At 36.0% G+C, this 12235-nt stretch overlaps 2 protein-coding genes across 3 annotated transcripts; one reads left to right on the top strand and one right to left on the bottom strand.

Moving 5' to 3' along the window:
• The first annotated feature begins 605 nt into the window (after positions 1-605).
• Positions 606-5969, top strand: LOC129900640 (vesicle-associated protein 1-2-like). 2 transcript variants are annotated; one of them, XM_055975655.1, is made up of 8 exons: positions 606-749; positions 828-898; positions 1565-1646; positions 1772-1854; positions 1957-2085; positions 2218-2259; positions 3812-3889; positions 5510-5969. In XM_055975655.1, the coding sequence occupies exons 1-8, from the start codon at positions 695-697 to the stop codon at positions 5618-5620; spliced, it is 651 nt and encodes a 216-aa protein (XP_055831630.1). In that variant the 5' UTR covers positions 606-694; the 3' UTR covers positions 5621-5969. The 2 variants fall into 2 exon arrangements, with proteins under 2 accessions (XP_055831630.1, XP_055831629.1); XM_055975654.1 differs by having other exon boundaries at positions 1739-1854.
• Positions 5970-6151: 182 nt separating this feature from the next.
• LOC129900639 (putative F-box protein At1g67623) lies at positions 6152-7403 on the bottom strand. The gene is made up of 3 exons (XM_055975653.1): positions 7171-7403; positions 6898-7078; positions 6152-6693 (listed from the first exon to the last, which is right to left on the bottom strand). The coding sequence occupies exons 1-3, from the start codon at positions 7347-7349 to the stop codon at positions 6268-6270; spliced, it is 786 nt and encodes a 261-aa protein (XP_055831628.1). The 5' UTR covers positions 7350-7403; the 3' UTR covers positions 6152-6267.
• Between the last annotated feature and the right edge of the window lie 4832 nt (positions 7404-12235).

Genomic DNA, 12235 nt, shown 5'->3' with positions numbered 1-12235 from the left:
TTTTCTAATCAAAATAATTATTAGTAAGATCTTCGCCTAATAATATGATGATGTGGAAATTAGTTACTATGTTTTAGAAGTTGTCTTTAAAATTTGTAAAGAAGAACCTGCTTTGCTTTCTGAATAAATAAAAATTAATGATGGAGTTATTGTGATATTATATATATATATATATATATTTTCAGTTTAAAAAGTATATGCGATAATTCTATTTTAATTGATAAAAAGAGATTAAAAAGAAAAAAAGAATATCTTTTATTTTTATATTAATCAAAGGAATTTAAAAGAAAACAATGAGAAAAAAAGTTCTTTAAATATAGTATTTTATTAGAAAAATGATGTGTTTTTTTATATAAAAAATAAACAACTTGTTTATAGGAAAAAATGCATTTTGATCCAAAAGTAATAATAAAGATATTTTTGAATCAAAATATCTATAACAGAGAGTAGGTTTTATGTTTTGGAAGTAGTCTTTAAAATTTGTAAAGAAGAAGCTGCTTTCCGAGTAAATAAATTTATTTTTTATTTAATATAATAAAAATATACAGAAATTAATTATTATTATGTTAATAAAATATATGTATTGTGATTCCGTAAAAATAAGATTCCAGTAGTACAATTGGGAAAACCAAACTTATGAAATAGACGTTCAAATTCGTCTCTTGAGAATTGAGAAATTTGTTTGATTTTGAGGATGACAAGTGAACCACTGCTTCTAAGTATCGAACCTTTGGACCTCAAATTTCCACGTGAGTTTCTTCTTCTTCTTCAATTTTATTAGTTTTAACTTGCTAGGGTTTTGATTATTCTTTTTTCTTGTTTCCAAGTCGAACTCAACAAGTCTATTTCAACCTCTTTTCAACTCATCAATAACACTGATAATCACGTTGCTTTCAAGGTATATTTTTTACTATTTATCTTTTTTTTGGTCATGGGTTTTGGGGAGTAAAAATAGTGTAACTATAGTTAATTAATATGTATACTCACTTTAATTTGTGATTCAACAACAACAACATATGCGCGGTTCGAGCGCTGAGTATGTAGAGTCACCCCAAATGGGCCCACTATCCAGATTTAGTCGAGTTCCAATGAAGGCACTGCACATTGGGTGGGAAACCAGAAAAACAACTTTGTAATCCCACAAAGTGGAGTTTAAGGAGGGTAGGGTAGGGATCTTATAGAAGCTGTTTTTGATAGTCCCTTGGTTTGAGGAAAAATAGTACAAAGAAGATCGAAAAAGGAAATATCGGAAGTAAAGAAGCACTTTAATTCATGATTCATAAAGTTAAATTACTTGGTTTGCCTCAAATACTGGTTGAGGGTAATTTTACCTTATTGCTTTAGATGAGTAGAAAAGGCTGAAATCCTTATCTTCACTCAATTATGGATTGTTTATTTCAGTAAAAAGAATCATAATAGAGTGAAGAAATGTGATTTAATAGGAAAATCTTCCATAAGAAAGGAAATGATCATTCGGAAGTTAGTTGTTGTATAATTATGGCTGAGCAAGATTTACTACTGTATTGAAATGGTTAAATTATATACTGTTGTTAACTTTTATTAGGTAAAGACAACCAATCCCAGGAAGTATACTGTTAGGCCAAACAGTGGAATTGTTCTCCCACGATCAAGGTCCAATGTTACAGGTGCTTTTCTAGTTCTCCCTGATGGGTATTTTAGATTTGATGGATGTTGTTTGATGTTATTTTTGGTACTCTTTGTGGATAATTGGACTTAGTTATGATGCAACCTCAAATGGAGTTACCTCCAGATATGCAATGCAGAGACAAGTTTCTTGTACAGAGTGTGATTACAGACCCTGGGTCTACACCAAAAGATATTAACCCAGACATGGTATTTTAGCTTATGGATTCTTTTTGTTTTTGCCTTTCGTAAAGTTTTATGTTTTGTAGTCACCTTGGTACATTCCAATCTTATTCTTTTCCTTTTCTGAAGTTCAACAAGTCCGGGGATAATGATGTTGAGGAATGCAAACTAAAAGTTATTTATGTCTCACCACCGAGAAAACCATCACCAGTCCCGGAAGAATCTGAGGAAGGAACTTCACCAACAGCTTCTGAAACTGTAAAATGATAATCTAAATTAGTTTTCTGCATCTTATTTAATCGATAAGAATACCACCTTTACTTCTATTCATCTTTTCATCATGGTATGGACATACATTAGTTGTAAATGATTTATTTGTTGCTTAAACAGGATTTACAAGAACACAGTGAGCCTCAGGACAACTCCATTAAGGTATGTTATGATAGTCATCTAAAGCATTGACGTCTGGATATTTTTAATTCGTTAGACAAAGAAGTCTCCTGGGAGAAATGTTTGTCATCTGACATGTAAATGTCGAGTACCTACTGACTCATCGGAGTTACTTGATGGCCTCAACCAGGGAAGAAGACTGAGCACTGGGTACCCCTTAATTGAACTCTTTGAATCTTTGAGTTCATTAGAAAGGTTAATGAACCTCATTAGCCCATCAATCTTGATATCAGATTTTACTTCTTTTACTCGAGAAATTTGGTCAGCTTATGTTAGATTTATTTAATATTTAGTTTCCCTATTGTCGCCATCTTCTCAACTGGTTCTTCACTTAAAAGCAGTCCATATATCTTGGTGTTTTATAACCTACATTTTTAGGAAATTGATTTGGATCCTCAACTATCATTTTCCTTGCTGTGCAGTTAATATGTTTAATAGATGGAGGTCATTAGGCCCGCAGGGCTTTGGTCTAATAGTAAGAGCTGAAATACGTGATATATGGGTTAGGCACATGTCACAGGTTTGAACAATGCCGCTAACGAAAGCCTGGTTAAGTAGAGAAGGGTGGAAGGGAGGCGGTACGTTATCCATCGAGTTCCAAACTGTGGCCCTTGGGGATTTCTCAGTTTTCCAGAAAGAAAGAAAAAGATGGAGGTCATTATAGCAAACATGTAATTCAAAAGAAATTTCAGAAGAACTTTGCGTGAATGATCTGAAAACCCTTAATATAACATCAAAAGGGAAAAAAATATAAAAACACACTGTTATTCTCCTTCAATATGTGACAAGTTAGAATAGTATTTTCCGTCTATTTCAGCCTTTTAATCCAACCTTCTGTTTTCAACAATTTATGCTAACCGCATTTCTTTTGAAATCAATGGGTCTGCTGCTTCTGTTGGTAGTCAGCAACTCTAGACACTCTTTAGCCAAATGGCAAAACCTACTTGTTCAAAGTCTCTTATTCATTGTATAAAAGGTGACACCAGAACCTGAAGAGAAAATAAATTTATGTTTGTTTCTTTTCACCAGCTTCCCAACTTGATTGGTTTGAGGTGTATTATTGTGTTGTCGTTCTTTTCACCAACTTACTTTGTAACTCAGAAATTGTTTAGTCATCTAAGGAATTAGCCCAAGTTTGCATACACAGGTAGAGGTGAAAACAAGCTGAAAAGAACAACACTACTGTAATTGTGAATTTTAAAATGTTTCTTTACTATTTCAGGATTATCTCTCTTGAGAAGGAGATAGTTTGATAATTATTACATTTGGAAACACATAAAAACAAGAAAAAAAGAAAGAATATAAACAGAAGAATTGTTGAATAAGAAATTGTATATGCTTGTTTCTTCTACCAAAAACACATAATGCCTCAACCATCTATCTTTGGATTTGGGAAGTGATAGTCAACGGATTTCGTTCTTTCAGCATGCTAATATCAAACATAATGTCCTCCCACATTTCCGACCTTGAAACACCAGATAGATGTGTGATAGTCTCTTTTTGATACAAAATTCATTTCTTGGTTGTACTGCAGGCCAGAGATCTAATTTTGAGGTTGATGGAAGAGAGAGATTCCATCCTTCAACAAAATGCCAAGCTCAACCGAGACCTGGTATCTGATGTTTTTCTCTTTTTCTCTTTTTCTCTTTTTCTTTGGGTTAACAGACGTTCTTTATATATATTAAGCATAGTTTGGCATCATGACAGAATACAGGGTTCAGACAGACTATGGAGTCTTTTACTATATATATATATAAATAAATATATGAAAGCCAGGATTGGTATAGATAACTGGGATGGATCTTTCGAAAGGAGTTCCTAATATCAGTCAGCGATAAACTTTGCATTTGTGGGTGGAATGCCCCAAGAAGAGTAAGAATGGCCTTTCCCACCCCTTGGAACATAGGAGGAACTGCCAACAAAAATATGTTACCAAAAAGTTTCTTCTTTGCTCCTTTCTTTGCTAGTAAGTCTGAGATGCTGTTCTGTTCCTTGTAGCAGTGAGTCAGCTCAGGTGCTCGTAGCATCACCATCAATAACCTCCATTCATCCATAATAGTAGAGTAATTGTCATTTTTAAGGAGTAGATTAATTACTTCTTAAGGAGTCAATGCTGATCTTCTGCAGCATGTAGTTATTTTCCACAGCGATCCTCAATCTGTAGAGCAAGGCCCAAAGTTCAGTCATGTTATTAGTAGCTTTTGGAACACCTTTCATGAATCCAAGAACCCAATTTTCACTGCTATCTCTAAAAACCCTTTCTATATCTCCAACTTCTGGATTACCTAATGAAGAACTGTCCATGTTAAGCTTATAGTTGTTACTTCTAGGTTTTTCCCGACTAACCACAATGGTTTCCCTAGGCATACCACTAGTCAGGCTATCTGTTCACAAATGGAATTCTCTAACCCTTGTAGTGACATTTTTATAAGGGAAAATGATTTTTAATATTTCTGAAAAGTATTGTGGGATTACACTGGGTGTGTTATTGTTATTGTATTGTCATTTCCAGTGAGCCAAATGTTCCAAGGACAAAAAGGCAACAGGTCTTTCCAGGTTATGAACCCATTAACAGTCCTGCTGCTCTTAATGATATTCCAAGTGAAACCGAGAGGCCTGGTCTTTGAAGTTATGATCATGAGAGGAGTCTGTTAATGCTTACTAGCATTCGTATTATCCCAGAAGGAGACTGCATTAGTGCAGCAGTCAAAGAAAATGTAACATCCCTGTGTTTCTGCATTACTGGTCAATGGTTTTTAAGTAAATTGATGTTCCCTTTTGCTGTTAACTAGTTTACAAGTTTCAGACAATTTTATGTGCATGGTAACTTGAAGGTCATTAATCCCCAGTTATAGAAGTAAACAGGTCCGTTAGTGCACCAGCATTAACCAAATGATCTAAGTCAGCCGTGAAAGACGAGTTTTAGAGAGGTGGTGGTAATTGTTAGAGACAAGAAATCTTATTTTCAGAATGTGGAACTAGTTGGTTTTAAGAAACTTAATTGTGCAATCAGCGGCAAATAGTTCGTAGACTACTTTGTTTTAGTGTGATAACCATAGGCTGGTGATTTGGCCTAAGCTGGGAACTTCATAGCAAACTTGGGCGTTTATCATGATTTTCTAATAACTGTTTGAATTTAGTAGGTGTGCACAGAGAAAATTTATCATCTGTTGTGTTGACACTTCGGCTAAGATGATTTTATCTTTTGATTCTATTTGAAACCATTGTCCAGGAGCTTCTTAGGCGTGGACGTCACGAACGTCGTACTGGAGTTCCACTTTTGTACATCTTGCTGGTTGGCTTGGCTGGTATTCTTTTGGGGTTCATTGTCAGAAACGTTTGATGACCTCACAGCTCTGACAATATATCCTCTCTTTCTGGTTGCTGTGGGCAGGTGTGAGGGAGATATAAATACTTTCTAAGAGAACTTTTGTACATCTTTTAGTCCGAGTTGCTTTGCTAATTCTAAGTATATTAGTTGAATATTTTCAACGTCTTAGGATGATAGAACTATAGTTGTGGTCCTAGCTTTGCTTTTATGAGGTAAATCAGAAGGAAGAAAAGAAGAAAGAATACCACATTGAAGCGGAACCACTGGATTGGCTGTGTATTTAACTATCACGTAGGTTTTTTTTGTTTCGAAGCATGAATATCATACGAATTTTAACTGAAAAAAAGTTCAGACTTCTAAAGACAGGTAATGCTAATAGGATAGTATTTGTTTATGTGGATCTAAAGAGCATTATGCTCCATCAGAATGGTTACTGTTAATATTTCCAGAAAACATTTGGATTGATGTAGAAAGCTGAATCCAAAAGATGTCGTTATTGATTAACTAGTTGAGGTTGATTCAAAGTTTCATTCCCCAGAGTGATGGGTTTATTTCATTACTAAAACTAAATTATGCACAAAATTTAGAGTCAAAATATTACAGAGTAGAAAAGAAGGAAAGGGTGAAAAAGAAGTTCCATGACTTGAAAACAATCACAGCTAATACATGACAACCTTAGGCAAAACACTAATGATATAATCAATTTCGACCTCACAACTACAAGCATCACAATGAACGTCCATATCATCGTCTTCATCATCACTGTCACGAGGCCAACCGTTCCTGCGAATACGTTGATGCTGAATTGTGCAACGAGTAGGTCTTTGTTCCAGCACTAAAGGATTTTTCACCCAAATTTGTGTCAAAATTTCGACCAACTTCTTTCTACACTCCCTTGTTATTTTCCTTAGTTGCTTTGTTTCTTTCATGTTGCCAATCAACGTTATTCCTTTTCTCTTAAACTCACCCCCCATAAAAACCGTAATTATGCCAATCACATAGAATGCTCCTATGTGACCTCCTTTTGCTGCTCTCTTCAGAAGTTCAAGTGCATGTTCTGGCATATCGTCTTTAAAGAAGTCCATCTGAAATAATAGCAAGCACATGTAAGAATACATTAGTATCAATCTCAATTCAAAAATCATCATTGAGATATAGATACTACCCAAATTGAGCCAAATTCGTTCTCTAAGTATTTTATTTTTCTGGCTAACGTTTTGACTATAGATTTTGAAAATTTATCTTTAAATATATGTCGATCGTATAGTGTACATAAAATTAATTCTTACCACGCCCTTTCTATATAAAGCTTCTGTATTCCCACATTCTCTGCACAACTCCATGAATGAAGTGAGTTTGTTTATCTTCTCTTGCTTTTGCTTCTCCCACGAAGGTTCTATTGGAATATCCGTAAGCTTTGCATTTTGATATACATATTGCTCATTTGCGACTTCATGAAAAGCCTTGCAACTAAAATATCAATCGGTTAGAAAAAAAAAAAACGTTGCTACTTGTAAAAAAATTAATAGAATTATGAGCTACGTAAATAAATATTTGTATACCTTAGCTTGGCATTGATATAATTCTTAAAAGAAGCAGAAGCAACTCTGGCAACAATTTCAGTAACTAACTCATTAGGAAGTGATTGAATGGAAGAATAAAATTTCTCTTTTATGATGAGTTTGTTGTTTCTTATTCCTCTCATCTTCGTTATTTTCTTTGAATGACGACCAACCACCATTGTGATTTTCTTGGGATCAACAATGAAGGGAGTTATTGTAAACAAGTAATGTAATTGAGTTATGTCTAATTTATTTATTTATAGCCGAGTTTCTGTTTCTTTAAATTTTCCTACTTCGAATGGGATTTGGAATTTTAAAAAAACGACTAAACCGAAAAGGACATTGTTTAGAAGTTTTTTCTCTTATGAGGTGAAAGTAGGAAAAGCGTGTTGGGGTACTATGGATTCCTTTTCCTATGGGTAGTTGGATTATTGATTTCTATAAAATATTTTACAAGGTTTGTTTTTAGAAACTTATATAAACCATTTAATTAAGTATTATACTGCGATGTTGCAGTAATAAGTAAAAACAATGAACTGGGCTTACATGGGCTCATCCATATTCAATTTTAAAGGTTAAGGTTCTCCAAGCCCAGTATTGAATTGTGGCAACCCACCCAAGAAATTACACTTTTCCTTCTTGGGGTATAAGTGTTATTAAAGGGAAAATTACACGGATTAACAAACATTTATTAGTTAATTAACTAACATAGTTATAATTTAAATTAATTACGGATTGCAACTTAATTTTAGTTGTCCTCTCTCCTCTTTTATACATATACAAATACAAATTATCAAATACAAATACAATTATATAACAGATATACAAAGACTGTTTCTCCTTCTTTCCATTTTACATACTCTTACATTTCATGTACTAACACATTTTGGCCTGCATCATTTCATGATGCATATACAGGTGCTAGAGATCATCAACAGGTGCTCTGTTGAAGATGTATTTTATTTTTCTGACAGTAGTGAGACCTTCTTGCCTTCGGCGGAATCATAATTATTTTGCTTTCTTTTGGTATTTTCTTTTGAGTAGCCGTGGACTTGTCATTGGAACCTTCTAGATAGTGATAGATGCTTCATAGACGGATAGTGATAATGGTGAGTCATGTCCTGGTTTTCAAAATATTCTTTGAATGGGAGTTGAGTTGAGATTGGTTTTAAAATGCATTATATTTTTTCTTTTAATTGTTGAGTTGATTAGCCTATCCAAATGTCGTTTAAATTTGTATTGAATCTTCTGCTGAGCGCATGAATGAATAAATGAATGTATGAATATGTGATTGGACCAAGTAGTTCGCTTGGGGACTAGGAATGGTCTTCGATTGCCGGCCACGCCTTGAGTACCCTCTCGGGGCGTGACAATAATACATGGTAAAGTCCACACCCTCCTCGAGTAAGGTTAAAACAGGAGCTAACATCAATAAAGTCTTGAGCTTTTGAAAATTCGTCTCACACTCATCGGACCAATGGAAATTTACTACTTTATGAGTCAGTCTAGTCAATGGAGCAATAGTAGAGAATCCATGCACGAAACATCTATAATACTCAGCAAACCCACAAAACTCTGAATCTCAATAGGGGAAGTAGTCTTGGTCCAGCCTCTAACTGCCTCGATCTTGGCCGGATCCACCCTAATACCCTCCTTGGACACCAGGTGTCCTAGAAATTCCATAAAATCAAGCCAAAACTCACATTTGGAGAACTTTGCATATAACTTCTGTTCTCTTAATTTTTGAAGTATTGATATCAAATGACAGGCATGATCCTCCTCTGTGTTGGAGTATAACAAGATATTATCAATAAAAACAATAACAAAGAAGTCCAAATACGGCCGAAACACCCCACGCATCAACTCAATGAATGTTGTTGGGACGTTATTCAACCCAGAGGACATAACCAGAAACTCAAAGTGGCCACAATGCATCCGAAAAGCTTTCTTAGGAATATCGATGGCCTAATCCTCAGTTGATGGTACCCAGATCTCAAGTCAATCTTAGAGAACAAAGCCGGTCCCTGAAGCTAATCAAATAAATCATCAATGCGAGGAAGAGGATATTTGTTCTTGATTTTCACCCTGTTCAACTGTCTATAATCGATGCACATTCTCATATACCCATCTTTCTTCTTCACAAATAGAACTGGTGCACCCCAAGGTGATACACTAGGGAAAATAAACCCCTTATTCAACAAATCCTGCAACTGGTCCTTTAATTCTTTCAACTCTGCCGGAGCCATGCGATAAGGTGCAATAGAAATGGGCTTAGTTCCCTTTTCCAAGTCAATGGAAAAATCGATAGCCCTATCCGGAGTAACTCCCAAAAGATCAGTAGGGAACACATCAACGAACTCTTTAACTATGTGAATAGACTCCATAAGAGGTAACTCAGCGCTAGTATCCCGAATAAAAGACAAATACGGCATACACCCTTTATCAATAAATCTCTGTACATGCATATAGGAGATGACTTTACTAGGATAAGAACCAATAGTGCCCTTCCACTAGATCCTCGAAACACCATATATCGTTAAAGTCATAGTCTTAGCATAGCAATCAAGAATAGCACGATAAGGAGAAACTCAATCCATACCCAATATCATATCAAAGTCTACCATCCCCAGAATAATTATGTTTATACAAGTATCATACCCGACTAAAGAAACTAAATAGGATCGATACACTCGATCCACCACTAAGGGCTCACCTACGGGTGTAGAAACATGGACAGGCACGGGCATGCAATCACAAGTTAAATTAAATCCAAAAGAAAAATAGGTAGACACATAGGAGAATGTAGATCCAGGATCAAATAACACAGATGCAGGTCATTGGAAAACTGGGATGATACATGTAATAACTACATTAGAAGCCTCAGCCTCGGGTCTCCCTGGAAAACCATAGCACTGAGCTCCTTTACCACCACCCACTTGAATCATACTTGTACCCCTCATAACCACAACACCACTACTAGAGGCTCTACCAACTTTCTCTATTTGAGCTCTGGCCCAACCTCTAGCCGAAGGAGCCAAATCTCTCTCTAGAGCCGCTAAATACATGCATTGGGGCCCTGAATAAGTCTACAGAGGGCACTGGAATATCAAATGACCTAGATATCCACAACTAAAACATTTTCTCGAGATGGAGGACTGCTACAAAGAACCTGATGGAATACCACAACTACCTCATCCCAAGCTCAGGGATCCTCAAACTACCTGTCCACTCTTAGTCGCTGGTATAAAAACATGAATAGATCTCTGACGCTGAAATAAACTACTGAATCTGTATGAACCCCTACCTCCAGGTGAAGTACTTGAAAACTGACCAATAGAATGGACCCTCTTGGTGTCCCTAAACTCCTCTCTGACCATCAGTTCCACCACTTTGGTGGTGCTCACAGTAGAATGGAAGGAAGCCCCTTCATGGGATAATCTGAACACATAAGATCGAATAGAAAAAGTCAAACTCTTCAAAAATCTATGAACTCTCTCCGTCTTATCTAGGATCAATGTCGTAATATGCCTTGACAATTGAAAAAAACATGCCTCGACAACAAACATACCAATCTAAGACAATCTCTCGAATCTCAATCTGCTCTCCTCATGTACGCTCCATAGAATGAAGCGATCTTCAAAAGCTCTAGCAAAAACTTCCCACTCAACTAGAGGGGATCCAACTAGTATGGACCTCATGAATATCCTTCACCACTCTCTGGCCGACCCACGGAGCTAGAGTGCAATAAATTGAACACCCCGGGAAATAGTCATACTCACTATCTCAAACATCTCATGACATAGTGTCAAGAACTCATGAGCATCCTCGCTCCTACTACCCTGGAATTAGGGTGGTTTCATTTTTCTAAAACTCTCATAGCACTGCTGATCTACTATAGTCATAACCATATCTGGAGCAACTTGCACACCGACAACTAGTATGGGAACCAATTGTGAGTGACCCACCTTATCGGGAGTCTATACACCTACCCTAGTATGTGAACCCCATGGTGTACCTACATCACCCTGAGTTAAACTCTCCAACACATCAAACATCCTCAACAAGGTCTTATAAAATAATGGCGCCGCGAGTCGTGGAGAAATCTGGTCCTCAGCAACCTCATACATATGGCTCTAGGACTGCCTCCCCTCTACCAATAGATATAACTCTAGTCCTCGGCATCTGCCAAAACAACACGTGATACTCAGCACTAGTGACAACAACTCAACACGATAAGAAAGAATGAATAAAGAAAGTTTTCTAATAGTCTTCATAGACTCTTAAGATAAGTATAGTCGTCTCTGTATCGATCCTCCAGAATCTACATAGGCTTGGCTTGTACATGTGAGACTAATGAACCTGGGGCTCTAATACCATTTATCATGACTCGAATCGGGTATGATGGCACCTATCATTTCCCACCGGACAAGTCAGCCTAAAATTAAATAATTACAGAAAATAAAGTGGAAACAGTTTAAATAGGTACATAAATAAACTAAAGCGAAAGTCTGTAACTTAAATAACTCCCATAGACTAGTTATCACATATACAATCCATTAAAATAGAACTGGAATGTAAATGCAAGTTCAAGTTTGTCTTTGACTTTCAAATAGAGTAAACCATAAAATACAAGATTAAGAGAGTGTCGGATGTCAATAGCTACCTCTCTCAATCTACTGGAAGCCTTAGATGATAATAAAGACGAAAAATCAAAGTTTAGGTTTAAAACATACAAAAGTGTAGAAGCAAGGGGTGAGTACCAAACAATACAATACCCAGCAAGCCAACTAACAAAACTAAGTAAATCTAATAAGATACATGAACTCCTTTTCAACCCAATCGAACCTCCATAACTACAACCTGCATAGAAAATCAGTCGAACCTAACAGTTCAATTTATGTCCAAATTGCAAACTAATATTACAAGTATCAAGTATGCCACATAGGATATATAGGAATGTAGATGCACACTCAATGATCATGCATGTATGAAATCACTGGAAAAGACCTCGACATCATAATCTCTCGCTAGAAATGACCTCGGCAGTGTAATCTCTCACTAAAAA

Source organism: Solanum dulcamara, chromosome 8 (assembly GCF_947179165.1).
Source record: "Solanum dulcamara chromosome 8, daSolDulc1.2, whole genome shotgun sequence".
Lineage (NCBI taxonomy): Eukaryota > Viridiplantae > Streptophyta > Magnoliopsida > Solanales > Solanaceae > Solanum > Solanum dulcamara.
This window is presented reverse-complemented; position numbering and strand designations above follow the sequence as displayed.

Coding starts and splice junctions, on each gene's coding strand:
- LOC129900640 (XM_055975654.1), top strand. CDS start 695: ATGACAAGTGAACCACTGCTTCTAAGTATCGAACCTTTGGACCTCAAA. Junction 750..827: donor TTTGGACCTCAAATTTCCAC/GTGAGTTTCTTC, acceptor CTTGTTTCCAAG/TCGAACTCAACAAGTCTATT. Junction 3,890..5,509: donor CCAAGCTCAACCGAGACCTG/GTATCTGATGTT, acceptor ACCATTGTCCAG/GAGCTTCTTAGGCGTGGACG.
- LOC129900639 (XM_055975653.1), bottom strand. CDS start 7,349: ATGGTGGTTGGTCGTCATTCAAAGAAAATAACGAAGATGAGAGGAATA. Junction 7,079..7,170: donor TATATCAATGCCAAGCTAAG/GTATACAAATAT, acceptor TTGATATTTTAG/TTGCAAGGCTTTTCATGAAG. Junction 6,694..6,897: donor CTTTATATAGAAAGGGCGTG/GTAAGAATTAAT, acceptor CTATTATTTCAG/ATGGACTTCTTTAAAGACGA.